The sequence below is a fragment of the Medicago sativa genome, chromosome 3 (assembly GCF_051527215.1).
Source record: "Medicago sativa cultivar Bolivia chromosome 3, Bolivia_mono, whole genome shotgun sequence".
NCBI classification, from domain to species: domain Eukaryota; kingdom Viridiplantae; phylum Streptophyta; class Magnoliopsida; order Fabales; family Fabaceae; genus Medicago; species Medicago sativa.
The window spans coordinates 20,948,326-20,968,374 of record NC_140751.1 but is presented as its reverse complement, the minus strand read 5'-3'; the positions used below and the strand labels follow the sequence as shown (position 1 = coordinate 20,968,374).

The window sequence follows — 20,049 nt, the reverse complement described above, 5'->3', positions numbered from 1 at the left end:
GACTTTTTACTTCACGGTTGAAGGTTAACTTTGTCATTTTATCAGATTTTCGGTGCTAATTTTACATAATTACCCTGCTTCAGTTTTTTGTTTCTGCTGTTTTTTTAACACTATTAAGGATATTATGGTCATTTGCACTCATTAGTTCACATGATCAAAAAGAGTTTTGTATTTACTTTCTGTAAAAACAGACACAACAACTTTTCACTTTATATCCAACCATTTTTTCTTTATATTGTCATTTCATTTTCTTTATATTGTCACTTCATTCTATCCAACAATTCAATCTACTACAATAAATGAAAAGAGATAATTACCAAAATTACTTAACTGCCCATACCCCAGTTTTCTCCCTGACTTTTTACTTCACAATTGAAGGTTAACTTTGTTATTTTATCAGATTTTCGGTGCCAATTTTACATAACTACCCACCTTATGTTTTTTGTTCCTGCTGTTTTTTAACACTATTAAGGATATTATGGTCATTTGCACTCATTAGTTCACATTATCAAAAACAGCTTTGTATTTACTTTCTGCAAAAACAAACACAATAGCTTTTCACTTTTTATCCAACTATGTTTTCTATATATTGTCACCTCATTCTGTTCAACAATTCAATCTACTACAATATATGAAAAGAGATAACTACCAAAATTACTTAACTGTCCATACCCCATTTTTCTCCCTGACTTTTTAATTCACAGTTGAAGGTGAATTTTGACATTTTATCAGATTTTCGGTGCCAATTTTACATAACTACCCAACTTCTAGTTTTTGTTCCCAGTTGTTTTTATAACACTATTAAGGATATTATGGTCGTTTGCACTCATTAGTTCAGATGATCAAAAACAGCTTTGTATTTACTTTCTGCAAAAATAGACATAACAACTGTTTACTTTATATCCAACCATTTGTTCTTTATATTGTCACTTCATTCTGTCCAACATTTCAATCTATCTACTACAATATATGAAAAGAGATAACTACTAAAATTACTTAACTGCACATACCCCAGTTTTCTCCTTAATTTTTTACTTCATAGTTGAAGGTTAACTTTGTCATTTTATCAGATTTTCGGTGCCAATTTTACATAACTACCCAGCTTCAGTTTTTTGTTCCTGCTGTTTTTTTAACACTATTAAGGATATTATGGTCGTTTGCACTCATTAGTTCACATGATCAAAAACAACTTTGTATTTACTTTCTGCAAAAATAGACACAACAACTTTTTACTTTATATCCAACCATTTTTTCTTTATATTGTCACTTCATTATGTCCAACATTTCAATCTATCTACTACAATATATGAAAAGAGATAACTACTAAAATTACTTAACTGCTCATACCCCAGTTTTCTCCCTAATTTCTTACTTCACAGTTGAAGGTTAACTTTGTCATTTTATCAAAAATTCGGTGCCAATTTTACATAACTACCCAGCTTTTGTTTTTTGTTCCTGCTGTTTTTTTAACACTATTAAGGATATTATGGTCATTTGCACTCATTAGTTCACATTATCAAAAACAGCTTTGTATTTACTTTCTGCAAAACCAAACACAACAACTTTTCACTTTATATCCAACCATGTTTTCTTTATATTGTCACTTCATTCTGTCCAACAATTCAAATTTCAAATTTCATCAACTCCTACATTCACTCTTGCATCTTCTTTCTCATCTTCTTCTAATGATTTTTTTTCTTATGCAGAAAAAGTAATAAATTAAAAGAAATGGGATGAAGATGGTGGTCAACAAAATCACAGGTACCAAATTGCTTTTCATTATTTTCTTCTTCAACTTCATCACATATTCAAACTTCGTAAAAAAATATATAGAAGATCCACATATCCAAATATAACAGAATTATAAATAAAATATTCTTTTTATTTTTCACTTCTATTAACATTTTAAAAACATGGTTTTTGGGGATTCTTGTTCAGATTCATCTTCAGACTCTTCGACATCTTTTTTGTGACCATCCCCATCGATGTCAGTTTGCTCCTCATCATCATCAAAGCTTGACCCATGAGCGGCGTTGCCTTTCCCACTTTTGGCTGGAGATGGACCCCGTTCATCTTCCTCATCAGTGTGATGTTGATCATCTTCAATACTTCTGGCATTTGAATCTTGAGGATGATCAGAAAGGGTTCGTTCTGGATATTCATCATTTTTTGGAGGGCTAAACTCGACCACTATATTGTCTTCGAAAATAGGCTCAATCGATTGATTGAAAGTGGAAGGAGGTGTCGTTGTTTGCCCGTTTCAGCATTGGTAACCTCAACACTTTGAAATAGAAAGAAATGGTCGAATTTAGTAAAAAGGTTGTTAAAAGAAAAAATGACAAGGAAATTTTTAGTGTCAAGTAAAAATACCTTCGACACGTTATCTCCCGTGTGCACTGGCAGGTTTTCCATCCTTGTGACCTCTACTTTTCTTCCTTGGAGCCTTCACGGATGTCCCTTCATCAGTTGTGTTTTTACCAACTGTTTGGGTGGTCTTGAGAATTTTCGATAGAATTCCGCTCACTAGTGTCCCTAGATTTTTCTTCAGCATATTTTCTCTTTTTATCCTTCTCAATCTGAATCTCAAGGGCTTGGCTTTTTCATTGGCAGCTTTAGGTGAAACATCAGACTGTAAGGTTAAAAAAATTGTGTTAGCAAATTTTGAAAAGCAAATACCAATGTACATAAAAGATATGGAAGACTTACGTCTTCTTCACTTTGGTTTGTCTTTTTCGTGGAAGGGTTAGAAGCATAACTTCCTTTTCTTTTTCGATCATGTTTGGAAACCATTCGGTTAATAGGCAATATATGTCGAAAGAAATTTTTTTAAGGAATTCGAAAGGATTCAATTACTTCTTTTTTCTCTGACTCAGATGTTTTACCTTTCTTTGAGAAATTGCTAGGCTTCGACTTCGACGTTCCCTCTACTCCTGTGTTAGCTTTCTGCCCTGATTGTAAAGGTAAACCTGAAAACATTCAAAGAAATAGGTAATTTTTTGTGTTAAATAAAAATGATAATTGTTATCCTAAAGAGTTTTTGAAAAGCTCTTACCTATTCCTATAGGAGATGTGATTCGAACTTGATGTAGGCCAAAATGTAAGTAACCTCTAAACATGTATATGTCATGCTTAGTCGGAGTAATTTGCTTTGCTTTTTTTTATAAGGTTTTGTTTCATTGCCATCCAAGAGCCACACACAAACCATTTTGGATATGGTGGTCTAAGTGCTAGTGCTAGTTCACTAGATGGCAATGGTGGAAATTTAATTTTAAAGTATAAAGCAAAAAGATATTTGTCGGTAACAAAAGGAGGAAATTTTAATGTTGGAATTTTTTCTAAAAGTTTTTCCTTTAATGTTTTGGCAGCATAATAAATAGTCCGACTAAGGTTCTGAGGAACATATATAGTTTCGAAGTACTTTTGAAAAGCTTGGATTTCTCGAATATGCGTACCTTTTGGTTTCTTCGATTTTTTCTGCACATAATGAAAAGCAGAAATTAGTTCAGGAAGCAAAGTGTCTGGATTTACTTCTTTACTCTTCTCGACAAAGTATCCTCGCCACCATCTAAAAAAGATTTTAGTACATTCATATGAAAGTTCAAAGAAGGCCGGCTTAAGAGTTGGGATACATTCATCAACTTTTTGAAGGAGAGATCGCCACATATTTGGTTTCTTTAAGTCTTTTTTGGATTTATAAAGTGGGCTAGGACGAGTTTGTACCAAACCGAATTGTCGAGTGGGAAATATCCTACTAGAGAGAAGAGTAGGAGTCAGATAAGCTTTCCATATAGCAGTTGTTTCATCTTCATGTTCGACATCCTTTCAGGGAATTCCCTAATGAACCATTCTTGTCCGTAACTTCTTGTCGAAAATGGGGATAAAGAAGATGTGAAAGTATCACATTGTAAGAAGACATTGAAAGCTTCTGAAAAGAGGACTTCACAGGTTTTGTTCATTTCTCGATGTCGAAGCAATGCAAATCCAACTCCTTTAGTAGATCTTTCCTTGTATGCTTCTTGGAAATTTTCAGGAAGAAAGACATCAAGTTTTGATCTAAAAGTGGCAAGAAGCCACAGTTGAAATAAATAGAGGGGAACAAGAATTATCATACTACTTTTTTGGTTTCTCATTTCAGTTGCTCCTTGATTGAGGCTTTCATACAAACAGCCTAGAAGAAGTTTATTGAGACAAACTTGATTCCCTTCATGAAGGTGAATAGCCAGAGTTCTATAATGTTTTGCTACTTGAATAGATCTTGTACATAAAACATATATAGATAGCCAAAAGGTCAAACAAGATATGTGTTCTTCATCTGAAACTTCTTCGTCATCACTAATATGGTGATCCTCAATAATTACCAAAAGTCCTCTTTTGAAATCGAAATTAAAGTCTGACTCTCAATTATCAGGGTCGAAGGTTTCGCAGTAGGTTTTAGACCTGTTATGGCTGCAAAATCTAGCAATATGGGTGTAAGCATTCCACATTTCAAATGAAGACTACCCACGAAGTATTCCAAAAGTGAAGTGCATCCATTAACATATGCTTTTTGCACCTTGGTCCTTGTCTTGATAACTGAATGAGGTCGAAGATTCCTAGATCTTTCCTAAAACCTCCTTTCTTTGTATCAAATTTATCAAGCCATTTAGAGCTGTCAAAACGGGCGGCCCGACCCGTTTAGGCCCGGCCCGGTCGGGCAAAGGGCTTTTTAGGGCCGGGCTAAAAAGCCCGGTTCGAATATGGGCTGGAAAATTGGGGCCCGAGCCCGGCCCTGCACGGGCTCCCGAGCTAACGGGCCGGCCCTGGCCCGTATCTTTTTTTTTTCCTTTCAAAAATCAAAAAATAATTTTATTAAAATAAGTTGAAAATGAAATATCGAGGCAATCACTTGGATGTAATTAACATGGGTGTGATGTTGAACAGTTGAAGTTTATAAGTGTTGCACTTTTGCACATCTAATGTCACCAAAAAAAAACTAACATTAATACGAAAAAAAGGGTTCTCAATTGACTGGATATTATTTTATAATAATTCTGAGACGTGAGTGAGCTTGCGAAGATGGTATTGTCTGGCGCCTGTGTGAGAACTAAGAACTGAATTTCATATACACACAAAGACAAAAAAGAAAAAAATTGTATTTTTTGGCGGGCTTGCGGGCCGCCCGCGGCCCGACTGGGCTAGCCCTACCAGGATCCGGGCTTTTTCGGGCCGGGCCAAAAAGCCCTGAATCGATTCGGGCTCCAAATTTTCGGCCCAGGCCCTGCATTTAATTCGGGATTTCGGGCCTGCCCGTAAGACCCGGCCCGTTTTGACAGCTCTACATTTGATGCAGGCTTCGACTTTGTCGACCCTTGGAGCTGCCCTAAAAACCCTAGTGTCTACATAGCTAAGGTCATAAAGACCTTTGATAAACACTAGAGGCGAACGCTTCTTATAACAAGGAAAGATTTCCTTGAGTTCGTCGTTATCAGCTTTTTCAGGGAGAGGTCCTAGGTATGTGTAACACCCCGTTTTCCCAACGTAAAAATTTCTTAAATAAAATCAGAGTTTTTCATCATAAAACGGAATGTCACATTTCTTAAAAATCGTAAATGAAATAAATAATAATTTATCCTTCAAAAATATAAGAACATAATCTTTTAAATCTCGCAGCGGAAATATTTCAACATCGTAAATAGTCTTCGGCACGAAGGCCTCATCATAAAAGTCTCATAAATAGTCTAAAACATAATAATTAGTTCAAATCCAACAACTTCATTATAAATCTCTTAAAACAATACGTAAGGAATAGAAACAATGTCAAAACTCCCATCCCGTTACGTATCAGAGCACCTAAAGACACACTGTGAGGAGTCCACTCACGACCACGCCTAATCTTGATTACCTGCAAGTTACCCATACGAAGAGCAACATTTTCAAGCAGAAGGGGTGAGATTTCTCAAACAATAATATTAATCTCATAAATCATAAATTACATTTAATAACATAAACATCTTATAATTTAACAACTATAATTAAATACATAAACATCATCATTTATCTTAGCAAAATATCATCATATAGCAGTCACAGTCATCGTCACATATCATCATACTAAAAGACATCACAAAGTAATTCGTTAAAACATCACAACTTAACAACTTGACTTGACAATGCATCTAAACTCGACTATGCAACTCTTAACGTCTTAAACCATCTTGAATCATCATGAAAATGCAAATGCATGTGGTACCAATCTAGGGCATAAGCCCTCGTCGTTATTGAGCAAAAGCTCATAGGGCATGAGCCCTCGTCTCTGGTTGAGCAAAAGCTCCAGGGCATGAGCCCTCATCTTTAAATGAGTATGCATGGACTCAACATCTTACGTCTTAGAAACTTCATGAACATCTTACAACTCTTTGACTTAGACCGACACTTACATCTTAAATAAGACTCAGCAGTATATGCAGCATATAAATAATTCTTCTATAGCACATATTTAAATCACACAACTTCAAATATCACATCCTCAAATAACTCATTAATAAAACAATATCTTAAATAGAATAATATTCACAGGATATAGTGTAAAATTATCCACACATATAAGAGATGGAAATAATCAAATAATAACAATTATAAATTTAAAGTAACAAAATAAAATGGTAAACAAATTAGTAAAATATCTTAATATTCCAGTTACATTCATAAAGACACTAATGATCCAAATAAGACATATAGTCAATTCGGCTAAAGCAAAAATGGGTATGCACATAAATAGATTAAACACATAAATCAGAACTAACCAATTCCAAACATTTTTTTAATTGTCAATAGCCTATTTTTAACAAACTATGATTCATCATTACTAGATAACTCTTTTATCAATTAGGCTAATTCACGTAGTATACATAGCAATCAAATTAAATTATTCTTTTATTGAGAGGCAAAATAGATAGATTGCTAACTCTTAGCACATACATATAGAATTCTTATTATGAAAAATAAAGTCAATTGATTCACTACACACACATAGCAGATATCACATATGATTTCCCTTTTGAATTCTAAATTGAAAATACCCATTATTATCAAACTTAGAAAGGATAGTTGAAGGCTAAAGGTTAAACATGATTCAAATATTTTTAAAAGGCAGTCACATATCAGGTATTGGATTTTGTTCAAACCACTTTTGATATAGACTCAGTTATCGAATTCAAAGCTAAATACAAAATTTACGAAATCAAATCACACTATCATAAATCATTTGTATACGACAGAAGGTAGAATGAATAAATTCAACACGAAACACATTTCAATTCATAAACGAAAGTTAAACATATAACTACAACAATCAAAGAACGTGAATTTAATTGAAATCATTAAAAGATCATCAAAATAATGGAAAATAAAAACCCTCCATTATCCATATGTTCATACAACTCTTATGGTGAATAGAGACTCCCCCCATACATCAATTCAACGGTTTTTCATCACCTAATCATCAATTCTCACTCATACCCTAATTCTCATAATCTTACAAAACTCATCCTAAAACACGTTAGATGCAATCTAATGATCTACAGACTTAATATTAGTGAAAGATAGTCTCACCCTTACCTCAGATTGTTTTTCTAAAATCAAAACCAGCGTTCTTCGTTCCTAGGGTTCTCTCTCTCTGAGTTCTTCTCTTTCTTCTCTTCTCTCTTGTTCTCCTCTTTTCCAAAAAGCGGTTTAACGTAAAAACTCTTTCTAACCCAAGCTTTCTTATTTATAATACTAAATACTCTTCCTAAATCTATTTAGGCCCAATAACTTATTCTTCTTTCTATTATAACCACCAATTCTACTTACACTAATAATTCTCATATTCTAATAAATAATAGAATAAAGCCACCTAATATAATACCAACACATCACATATTTAAAATAAATCACATAAATAAACCCTAACTTAATAAAAATAATTAAATAAAAGGAGGGTGTTACAGTATGCACGCGGTGAGATAGGGCAAGGGATTAATACATGAGATTTCCATATTTGAGCTTTTTCTTACTTTAAAACTAGTTTTTCAATAAATCTGCAATTTCCAGGTTGGATTTGTATCGAGAAATTGCCCGGTGCTCTCTCTTGCTGAGATTGTGAAGAATCTTTGGCTTTGTTTGTCATGATTTCAAAAGAAGTTTTGATTCTTTTGTTCGCGATTGAAATAAGTGATTTAAAAGATTTTTCTAGGTAGAGGTTTAAAGGTTTGAAGATAGAGAAATGGCGCTTTCACGTTGAAAGAGAAGAAGGGAAAGTGTAATGTTGGGACTAAAATGAAAAGGTTAAAAACAAAAAGGTAAGGACCTTTTTATAGTCTTTTAGATATTGACATATGTCAACATCCTAAGTTGACAGCTATTAAAATAGTGAGAAAGTGGTAGTTCCCAATGACTAGAACGTGGCCCACTAAGTGTGATTGGATGACATCATAAAGTCGTTTTTTCAAACTGCCTTCAAATTTTAATGATGATGATGTCATATATTTCGGACAAAAGGAAATGTGCTCGACAGAGTTCAAAAACGTCCTTTTCTTTCTTTATCTAAAGATACATCCGAAAAAGACATTTTTATAGGGTAATTTGTTAGCTTGCATTTTCAACATACGATATTAAATGCAGTCAATGGAGTTTGACTTTAAATTTTGAAGAAAAGTTAATGTGTTCGACGTCATTATTCGGTCAAAAAGATAAGCTCAGAAAGATTGTTGTTTTTTGAAGATTGGAGTTCGACAAGCAAAGAGACGTCGAAGGAAGAATTGGTTTCAGATAAAGCCAAATAACGGTTGTTTTCAAAGGATGCCATTTAAATTTCAAATCGAAGAAGTGTTAGCAGTTAGTAGCAGTTATAGTTTCAAATGTCTATGTGTAGGTAGTTTTCTAGTATAAATATCAGTTTCTCATAGGAAAAATGGGTCACAATTCGACCATACAAAAAACTTACACTCAAACTATCCGCATTTAGAGAGAAACGAGTTACAAGTCAAAATGTATGAATCTGTACGTACCAATTTACATTCAATCAATGCAATTGAAGTTTGTTTCTTCAAATTCCTTTATAATTTACTTGTATTTTTTGAGCGTTTTACATTCTTCCAATGGAAGTATCTTCAACGAACTTTAACTTTGTTTAAGTTCAACGGTTATCATCATCGTTTTCATAACAATATCAAGAACATTCATCAATTTCTGGAAAATAACAAACACAATATGTCCCAAAGACTTATTACTGGTTGATCTTGCAAATAATTAATTTTAAATCGGCGGTTGTTTAACAAAAATCAAGGTAAACATAAGGATACTAAAAAAGGAAATTATATAGTAGTTATTTCATTGAAAATTGTGTAATCAGACCATAAAAAGACATAAAAGTTTCCTTTTTTAGTAATAACTTCATTTTCTAATATCTTTAACCCGTGCCCCAGGGGCACCGTTAGCATTACCCAAAAAATTATCATATTAACTTTCTCAATTATTGTTTATTTATGAGGTGGGGTCAAACCATTAATTTTGTAACGGTCAATTGATCTTAGCTGTTGGATCTAAAACTCTCCTCACCTTTAAATAGAACTCTCATTCATCACTTCTACTCACATCAAAAGTTCTCTTGAGTTCTCAAAGATTTTTTCTCTCTTCTCTCTCCTTTAGCTTGTGTTGACTAGCTATTCTTTTCTTCTCCCTTTTTCTTTGTCCCGTCGGATTTAAATAGTGTTCTTAAGACCATAGTCCATTCGAGAAATAATTTCCCTTTTGAATCAAGATTGGTCTTAAGAGCATAGTCCCTTCGGTAAATTTCGTCTCTTCAAAAATAAAAGTATTCTTTAGATCATAGTCCCTTTTCGAGATAAAGCGTCCCTTCAGAAAATAAGAATAATTGTAAGAATATAGTCCCTTTTTATAAGTTAGAGGTTAGACAGGTGGAAACACCACATTAGAGGGGTCCTAGTACCATATAAGAGTAGTCTTAGTACCATAATAAAGTGGTATCAATACCATGTTGGAGTGGTCTTAGCACCATAATTAAATGTGTATTTCTAGAACATATCATATAGTGCAATAGGGCTGTGATGCAATAGGACTATTTAAAGGTGTATTTCTGCTTGCAGTAGGTTCCACAAATCGAGTGTTAACTCGCCGAGTTTACCGAGTTTACATTTTTAGGTACGAAAATCGTGTCAACTCGGAGGTAAACTCGATTTTTGGTAAAATCGAAATGTTTGACGAGTTTGACTCGAGTTAACTCGGTCAAACTCGGGTAAAATCGGGTAAACTCGAGTAAAATCGGAATGTAAGTCTAAATTTATTTTAATAGTTTTATTAACAACTTTAGGAACTTGTGAAACTTGCCTTTTTGGATGGTTAAGACTTAAGAGAATTATGATTTTTTAAGTTTATTTTGTATTTTGATGTTTAGTTGAACATAATGCTTTATTATGGTGGTTGAAAACCTTTATAATTTAGTCATATTTTGTACTATTGGACTATTTACAATATTCTATTAGTTTACATATGACATGAAAATAATAAATTTTATTTAATTTTAGTTTTAGGTAAACTCGTACGAGTTCTCAAGTCGAGTGTACGAGTCGAGTTTACCTGGGTAAAACGAGTTGAGGTAAACTCTCGAGTTGTAAAACCTTGGTTGCACAATTTTGAACAGTGTCACGAAACGTCTTAAAGAGAGCGACCTAGTCCACGACTCAGTCTAATAATCTATTCGATGACAAAAAAGTATTTTTCTAACTAATTTTTACTATTGTTCCAACAAAAACATAGGATGGAAGCATTTTTTTTTTGTACAATACAATGGAACACAGGTAAAAGATCGTATCCTTTTTTTTTACAATACAATAGAAGCATTTAAAATAACGTCTAAAAAATAAGCTATAAACTCGTGAAATACGCTATCAACTCTTGACAAAATGACGTTTACTAAAAGGACTTTTCTAAACTTACAAACATATAAGTCATAAATTATAAACTAGCTTGTTAGCCTTCCCAAACACACCCTATATAAAAAAAAATGTGAAAGTAGCTTGCGTGAACCATATGAATGAAAGAAGCTAAGCAAAATGCAGAACAATGGAAATAAAAAAAAATGCCAGGTATGTTTATTTTTTTGTTCTTATTTAATTTTATTTATAAGCAAGGCTGGAAATTAATGTCCTAATAGTCATGTCCACGTCAGCTTTGATTGATCGGTCGAAATTAAAGGGGAATGACTTTTAAAAAAAAAAAACTAAGGCTATTGTCATACCCCAAATTTTTGACCTAAGGGTCGTACATTCATACACCGACACGCGCCCTTTGACCCTGATTAAGTCTTTGACTTTTCGGTAAAATTCGGCAGAGAGGTATTTTAAAATACCTCATATGTTGTCCGAGTTGGGCCCTCTTCTCTCTTTAATTTTTATTTATGTTTATCTTTATTTCCGTCTTTTATTTTTAATTAATTAAACTTTAAATTCATTTTTTTTTTATTCTTTTTTTTTTAACTAATTGGTCACGTCACTATTTCTTTTTTTTTTATTATTTATTACTTCTTTTTTTTCTTTTGTATTGTATTAATTTTTAAACGTCAAGATAAGTCCAATTTTTCTTTTTCCTTTTATTATTATTTTTTTGTTTATATTTTTGATTTTTGATAAGTCCAAAAATGTCCCAAAAATGGTCCAAGTTCATCCCAATCCAGCACAGCCTGTCACGCGTGTTAATCCATGTCGTTCATATCTCATCCGAATCCACTTCCAGTCCAGGTTCAAATCCAGCAACAAACAAACCTATCCTCCTCATCAAGCCACCAATTTCCTGCAGAGTTCAAACAAACCCTAGTCTCAACCTCAGTATTATAAATAGAAGCTTGCACACACAGAATAGGGGAGATTTCGAGCCAGAGGAACAGAAGGAATCGGCAGAGAACTAGCGAACACGCAAGGAGAAAAGGAACGAGACAGCAAGGACAGAGAAGAGGCCAGAACACGCACCAGAGACCGCAACACACATCAAAACGAACTGATTCGACACTGATCAAGGGGAATCCGAACCAAAAGAGGTATAAAAAATTTTCTTCCTTCTTTTTAGATCTAGGTCGAATCGTATTTGTTTTGAGAATTTCGGACTTAAAATTGGAACCAGGAGAAAGAGTAGTGTAGATTAGGAGTAAAAATTTTAAAAAAAAAAAGAGTTTAGGGTTCCGACGCGGTGGAGCCGCCGCACCGGCCGCCGCACCGCCGCCGGAACCCACCTTACCTCTTGCCGGAGAAGATGAAGGCCGCCGGCATCTTCATAGCGAACCCAGAATAGGAATAGAGGGAGAAGAGAGAGCCGGTAGGGAAAAGAGAAGAGAGAGAAACTAACAAGAAAAATGAGAGAAATTTCTCTCATAGCCTATATATAGTCTCATCCCGGTCCTGTGTGTGTGCGCCCATGACATTATGGTGTGCCTGCGTCCTTCCCAACTCCCTGATCATGATCAGACGCCCCCTGCGTTACTCCCTGAAGCCCAAGACAGATATCCTCAAGGCCCCACGCGCCCAGCATCTGTCTGAAGCCCAATTCCATTTCTGTCTTATTTCCACACACCCCATTCCAATTCCTGCACCCCACCTGCGTTCATTTTTTTTTACTTTTATCATATCTATCTATCATGCATCTTTATTTTAATTTTAATTTCAATTGTATTTTATTTTTCTGCATCTTATATCATTTTAATTCGCATCTGCATATTTTAGTCATTTTTAAATCATTAGAATGTATAGTAGGCTTTTATGTAATTTATTTATATTTTCTTTTTTTGTACATGACTTAGAATGTATATATAGGCTTTATGTAAATTATTTATTTTCGTCTTGCATGGAACTTAGAATGTAAAAATAGGTTTAAATGTAATTTATTTATTTTCATCGCAGACCGTAGAATGTAACTAGGTTTTTTTTGTAATAGTTTAGGTGCATGTGTGCGTGCGTGTGTGTATGCCTCTATATCTCTTGCTAGATTAGGTTAATGGTCCTTGTGGTGGTCCAACACTGCTATAAGGTACCGACGTGTTTATATTTTATGCTCCGTTAGTTTATCATTCAAAAAACAACAAAACCCAAACAAAAATATTTTTTAAATAAACCTTGATCCTAAATCAAGTGACGTCTTTTTTTATTTTCTTTTCTTAATCAAATTTCAAACCACTTAATCATATTTCAAGTCATTTTCCTTCAATATTAAAAAACACAAACAAATATTCTTTTGCCACTTTGGCTTTTCCCATTTTTAAAACCTTTTTTTTTTTTTTAACCAATAAAAAACACACAACCAATCAAACGTTAGTTTTTTTAACCACGAACTACGTGATTTTGATCCTTCACGGGTACGTAGGCAGAGGACTTTGTTCTTCCAAATCAATAAAATGTAGATAATTAGGTCCTCCTTTTCTTTTATCATTTCAAAAATCCTTCAAAAATAAGCAAGTTATAGCACACTGATTAAATAAAAACCAAGAGGTTCCCGTAGAGTACTACGGACATAAAGGGTGCTAACACCTTCCCTTTATGTAACTAACCCCCGGACCCCCCAATTTAAATAATTTTTTTTTCAAAGTCGTGAAATAATTAGTGAGTCAATAAGCTAATCAAATAGCCTTGATCTCCGAAAAATGACGCGACAGAAATGGCGACTTCACTGGGGACATATTAAGAGGGTTGAGCCTAACTTGGTCTTATTTAATTTTTTGTGCTATAACTTGCTTAAAAAATAATAAAAGATGGAAATTCGTGTATATGTCTGTTCTTCCTTCTTCTTTCTCCTTTCTTAAACGTGAGTGGTGAGATAAGTCCTACACCCGGACTTGAGGGAACTTAAGATAGGATCGGGTATAATCATAGTATCCATGCCAAGAGTACTCTTCGGTATTGGTACATGTGATAACCCACTCAACGGAGGGATCTTGGAGGTATACTTTTGTTGTCGTGAGTACTCGCGTATGACATGTTACTTTCAAGTGACCGTCGAAGTTGAGAACCTTTAGTCACCTTTAACCCATCTTGGCCTTTTAGGACGTAGTGCGGTGGCTAGTCGAGAGTACTCTCGTATTGGTCGTCACGCGATACTACACCCAAACGAGACTAACCGATGAATATTGTTGGAACGAGAGTACTCTCGTCGCCTAACAAATATTCGGACGTGGTTGAAAACTTTGGGAACCTTGATAGAATCCTTATTACAGGTGCAAAACCTTAGTCCTTACCAAATGGCATTGTTATCCCTAAGCTCCAACCTTGTATATCCTGAACCTCATCATGTTTCCTTGCATAATCATACATCCATGCATTCATTCATGAAAACTTTTTCCATTCATCAAAATATTGAAGGACTTATATTAGTTTTATTGTAAACATTGTAGATATGACTTTTAAAACAAGGAAACTTAAGCAGTATAGCTTCAGGAAGCTTGATCTTGTAAGGTTAAGGGATCTAGGGAATAAGGTGAAATGCTCGGACCGCTTCCATCAGGACCATGGGAATCTCCTCGGTATTGTCAGGATGAAGGTTGACGAAGGACTCCTTGGCACTTTTGTTCAGTTCTATGACCCAGAGTATCATTGCTTTGGTTTCCCAGAGTTTCAATTGGTTCCCACTCTAGAAGAATATGCTTTTTGGATTGATCGACCAGTGCTCAACCAAGTACCTTTCAGTGGTCTTGAAAATCCTCCCAAATTCTCAACCATCGCCGAAGCTCTCCATTTACCAACTACAGAAGTGAAAGACCATATTACCACTAATAGCAAACTCTTAGGTCTCCCTACCAAGTTCCTTTACGAAAAAGCCGACTATTTCTACAGAATGTCCAGTGCTGACGCCTTTGATGCCATCCTTGCCTTACTCATTTACGGCCTAGTACTCTTTCCCAACCTTAACAACTTTGTCGACATCCATGCCATTCAAATATTCCTTTCAAAAAACCCTACTCCCACTTTGTTAGCCGATACCTATCACTCCATCCATGAACGTACTCTAGCGGGTCGTGGACTTATCAAGTGTTGTGCACCATTGCTCTATAGATGGATTACCTCTCATTTACCCCGAACTCCTCGTTTCACCACCAACCCAGATGGTCTCCGTTGGTCAGAGAGACTCATGGCCCTTACTCCAAATGAGGTGATGTGGTATGAACCAGCTTACGACAAGGGAACCATCATTGATAGCTGCGGGTTATTCAACAATGTACCGCTCATGGGCATGTATGGAGGAATCAGTTATAATCCGGTCCTTGCTAGACGCCAGTTTAGACTCCCCATGGAAGGAAAGCCTCTCAGCATTCATCTGGAGAACGTATATTACCACAATGAGAGTGACACTGCGGGAATGAGGCGTCAAATTGCACGAGCTTGGCACGCCGTCCGGAGGAGAGACAGAGGCCAGTTAGGAAAGCGGACGGGGGCCGTCCATGCAGACTATACGCAATGGGTTATTGATCGATCCACTGACTTTGGAATGCCTTATAAGCTCACCAGGTTCTTGTCCGCAACTACTCCAGCGCCACCCATGCCGATGACTCTTGAGACTGAAAGGGAATATCAGAAAAAGATAGCTGAGTTAATGGAAGAGAATGCAAGAGTGACAGAAGAGTATAAAGAAGTAGTACGCGAGAATGAATGTGTAATGGGCCTACTGGAACAGAAGGATTGGGATATCAGCGAGTTGAAGAAGGAAATTGTTAGATTGAATGAAGAGAAGGAGGCCATAATTGGCCAGATCCCGGGACATAAGAAGAAACGAAGTGCTTTCTTTGCCAATACATGTTCTTATCCGTCTCCCTAGAATGATCAAAGCTTCCTCCAGAGTTGTTTACTGCCTTATGTCTTATATTTTATATTTGTAAGTCTATCCCTTGGCTTGGTTGTTAGAAAGGGAATTATCTTGTAAAGTTTTATATTTGTAAGTCTATCCCTTGGCTTGGTTGTTAGAAAGGGAATTATCTTGTAAAAACTTTATCTATTAATGTTTGGGTTGTTTGTTTACAAATTTGCTTTTATAAGTCCTTCGGTAAATAAAAATGTGTCTATTTTTGCATAACATCATGCATCATTTTGCATTCCATAGTTTCAAAGCCAGAGTCTCACACAAATTTTCTTTTCCAGAAGAAGGTCAGCTCGTTTCAAAAGGTGGCCCCACGTATCATCTACAAGCCCACCCGCACTATCTACACTCGAGCAAACGTTAAGAAGAAGATGGATTATCTCGAACAAGAAAATCGAGTGCTCCGCGAAGAGATGTCAACCATGCAGACTAAGATGGATGAGATGGCTGAAATGATGAAGACAATGGCAGAAGCTCAAGCACGAGCTCAAGCACAAGCTGAAGCACAAGCTCAAGCACTCGTTCAAGCACAAGCTCAAGCACAAGCTCAAGCTCAAGCACTGGCTCAGGCTCAAGCACAAGCTCAAGCACAATCTCAGGCACAAGCACCACCGCCTCCTCCTCCAGTCAGAACTCAGGCCGAAACCTCCGCCTCTGCAGCTGCCTCTGCTACCCCTGGATGGACAATATGTGCAGATACTCCGATGCACTCTGCTCCGCAACGTTCTGCGCCTCGGTTCTCGCCTTTCACTGCCGGCGAAATACTCCGTCCCATTGTGTGTGAAGCTTCGAATTCTATGCCAGAAGGTCGTTCTTGGGGTGTGCCAGTTTGCCTCAGTGAAGTATTCCGCCCTATCATGACCGAAGTTCCGATGCCTACTCGTCAAAATGCAACTCATGTTCCTCCACCTCTGGTGGGAGCTCCTCCAGCCGCTATGACCTATTCGGCTCCGGTGATGCATACTATTCCACAAGAAGAAGAGCCCATCTACCATTCAGGGGATATGGAAGCCTATGATAGAATGAATGACTTGCAGCAAAAATATGATGAAATTCAGCGAGATGTGAAAGCCCTCCACAAAAAGAAAGTATTTGGGAAGACTGCTTATGATCTCTGTTTGGTGCCAAATGTTCAAATACCCCACAAGTTCAAAGTACCAGACTTCGAGAAGTATAAGGGAAAATCCTGTCCTGAAGAACATCTAACAATGTATGTGAGAAGAATGTCTGCCTATTCCAAGGATGATTCAGTCCTTATTTATTTCTTCCATGAAAGTTTGGCTAATCCTGCCTCGAAATGGTACATGAATCTAGATAAAACAAATATCCAAACTTTCCAAGATCTGTGTGATGCTTTTGTGGAGCAATACAGTTACAATGTGGATATGGCCCCAGATCGAAGTGACCTACAAGCTATGACTCAGGGAGACAAAGAAACATTCAAAGAGTATGCCCAGCGGTGGAGGGATGCCGCTGCCCAAGTCAGCCCGCGCATAGAAGAGAAGGAGATGACCAAGCTCTTCTTAAAAACTCTCAATCAGTTTTATTATGTGAATATGGTCGGAGGTACTCCCAAGGACTTTGCTGAGATGGTTGCTACGGGTGTACGGCTGGAAGAAGGAGTCCGAGAAGGACGTTTAGTAAAAGAAGGGACATCTGCAAGTGGAACCAAGAAGTCTGGGAATCACCTCCCGAAAAAGAAAGAACAAGAGGTCGGTATGGTGACCCATGGAAGACCTCAACAAAATTACTCAGCCTATCAACACGTTGCTGCCATCACACCTGCTACCAATACCATCCAACCACCAAATGGCCAACCTCAATTCCCACTATATCCACAACAACCTCAATTCCCACAATATCCACAACAATCACAATACCCTCAACAATATCCTCCACAACAATATCATCACCCTCAACAATATCCTCCACAACAATATCATCATCCACAACAATATCCACCACAACAATACCCTCAACAATATCCCCAACAACGTCCATATCAACAACAACCCTATCAACCACAACATTCTCAACCACGAAAAATGCAAATTGACCCGATCCCCGTCACCTATGCAGAATTACTCCCAGGGTTACTCAAAAAGAATTTGGTCCAGACCAGAGCACCTTCTCCAGTGCCAGAAAAATTGCCAGCATGGTATAGACTTGACCAGACTTGTGATTTTCATCAGGGAGGCCGAGGTCATAATATCGAAAATTGCTATAACTTTAAGTATGCAGTTCAGAAGCTAATCGATGAAAAGAAGATAACCTTCACAGACTCAGCACCGAATGTTCAAACCAATCCGTTGCCAAACCATGGTACCACAACTGTCAACATGATCGAAGATTGCCAGAAGACTCATCTCATCCTGAATGTCCAACACATCCGGACACCTTTGGTCCCTATACATACCAGGATGTGTCAAGCGTCTCTCTTTGAACATGATCATGCCGCCTGTGAAGTGTGTCTTCTAGATCCTCAAGGTTGTCAGAAAGTAAAAGATGATATTCAAGGACTTTTAGACCAAGGAGAACTTGTTGTTGAAAGAAAGTGTGATGATGTATGTGTTATAACTTCAGAGGAGCCTTTGGAGATATTCTACGACAGTCGAAAGTCAGTTGTTGCTCCTCTAGTGATCTGTTTGCCTGGTCCGATGCCTTATGCTTCTGAGAAAGCCATTCCTTATAAGTACAATGCCACTATGATAGAGGACGGTCGTGAAGTTCCAATACCACCTTTGCCGTCTGTAGGGAATGTCGCTGAAGTCAGTAGAGTGCTAAGAAATGGGCATATTGTTCCTGTGGTGCTCCCAAAGAAAGCTAGTGCTCCGGTAATCGAGGATACCCAAGCTAAAGATCCCAGTGCAGTCAAAGATATCGGTCAGCCTAGTGGGACCAATGCAAATTCTGAGATTGATGAGGTTCTCAAGCTAATCAAGAAGAGTGAGTACAAGGTGGTTGATCAACTGATGCAGACTCCATCAAAGATATCCATAATGTCGCTACTGCTGAATTCTGATGCTCACAAGGAGGCTTTAATGAAGGTCCTGGAACAAGCTTTTGTGGACTACGATGTGACTGTTGGTCAATTCGGAGGAATAGTGGGGAACATCACTGCATGCAACAACCTGAGTTTCAGTGATGAAGAGCTTCCGAAAGAAGGAAGGAACCATAATCTGGCTTTGCACATATCTGTGAATTGTAAGACCGACACTTTGTCAAATGTGCTGATAGACACCGGTTCGTCTCTAAATGTGATGGCCAAAACAACTTATGACCAGCTCTCTTACAAGGGTGCACCTTTAAGACGAAGTGAGGTAATGGTAAAAGCTTTTGATGGTTCGAGGAAGGATGTCCATGGGGAGGTGGATCTGCCTATTACAGTTGGGCCGCAGATCTTCCAGATTACATTTCAAGTGATAGACATTCGGGCATCATACAGTTGCTTGCTAGGTCGCCCTTGGATTCATAAAGCTGGGGCAGTAACCTCTACATTGCACCAGAAGCTGAAGTTTGTGCATAATGGGAAGCTGATAACTGTGAATGGGGAGGAAGCCCTGTTAGTAAGCCATTTGTCGTCTTTCTCTTTTATCAAGGCCGACAGTGTTGAGGGGACGTCATTCCAGGGACTTGCCGTGGAGAAAGAGAATACCAAGAAGAGTGAAGCATCTATTTCCTCTCTAAAAGATGCTCAGAGCATAGTGCAAGCTGGAGGATCTGCAAGCTGGGGGAAGTTGATAGAATTGCCAGAGAACAAGCGTCGAGAAGGTCTGGGTTTCTCTCCGTCAACTGATTTGCCTTGGAATGTCGTCGTGCCAGCAAGAGATACGTTCCACAGTGCGGGTTTTATTAATGCCCTGTCAGAAGCCAATGATATCATTGAAGACAATCCTGGGGGGATACCACGAAGCTTCGTGACTCATGGAGGGTCTAGCCGCAATTGGGTCGCTGTAGATGTTCCTTTTGTCGCTCACTTGTCAAAGTAATGCATTTGTTCGTTTTATGTTTTTTCAAAAATCCTTTCGCCCCGCCCCAAGCGAAAGTGAATTTATCTAGGGCCATTTGCTTCAAAAAATTATTGTCAATTAAATAAAAATGTCGTTTTGTTCCCGACTTTTGTTTTATTTTTTTCTTTTTTTTGTGCTTTTTTCTGAAAAATGGTAACACAAAAAAAACCAA

The 20,049-nt window shown here is 37.0% G+C and overlaps 2 protein-coding genes and 2 long non-coding RNA genes across 4 annotated transcripts; 2 read left to right on the top strand and 2 right to left on the bottom strand.

The window, feature by feature from the left end:
* Positions 1-1,755: 1,755 nt before the first annotated feature.
* LOC146936321 (uncharacterized) lies at positions 1,756-4,638 on the bottom strand. Its single transcript, XR_015030550.1, has 4 exons — positions 3,053-4,638; positions 2,883-2,966; positions 2,371-2,629; positions 1,756-2,281 (listed from the first exon to the last, which is right to left on the bottom strand). It is a non-coding gene; the product is annotated as an uncharacterized LOC146936321 (long non-coding RNA).
* A 6,919-nt stretch (positions 4,639-11,557) lies between these two features.
* Positions 11,558-13,105, bottom strand: LOC146936320 (uncharacterized). The gene is made up of 2 exons (XR_015033149.1): positions 12,268-13,105; positions 11,558-11,826 (listed from the first exon to the last, which is right to left on the bottom strand). It is a non-coding gene; the product is annotated as an uncharacterized LOC146936320 (long non-coding RNA).
* Positions 13,106-14,412: 1,307 nt separating this feature from the next.
* Positions 14,413-15,985, top strand: LOC146936319 (uncharacterized). Its single transcript, XM_085749193.1, has one exon. It carries the CDS (start codon positions 14,413-14,415, stop codon positions 15,826-15,828), a length of 1,416 nt encoding a protein of 471 aa, XP_085605319.1. The 3' UTR covers positions 15,829-15,985.
* A 167-nt stretch (positions 15,986-16,152) lies between these two features.
* Positions 16,153-19,983, top strand: LOC146936318 (uncharacterized). Its single transcript, XM_085751231.1, has one exon. The coding sequence runs from the start codon at positions 16,239-16,241 to the stop codon at positions 19,854-19,856; it is 3,618 nt and encodes a 1,205-aa protein (XP_085607357.1). The 5' UTR covers positions 16,153-16,238; the 3' UTR covers positions 19,857-19,983.
* The last annotated feature ends 66 nt before the right edge of the window (positions 19,984-20,049 follow it).

Coding starts and splice junctions, on each gene's coding strand:
- LOC146936318 (XM_085751231.1), top strand. CDS start 16,239: ATGGATTATCTCGAACAAGAAAATCGAGTGCTCCGCGAAGAGATGTCA.
- LOC146936319 (XM_085749193.1), top strand. CDS start 14,413: ATGACTTTTAAAACAAGGAAACTTAAGCAGTATAGCTTCAGGAAGCTT.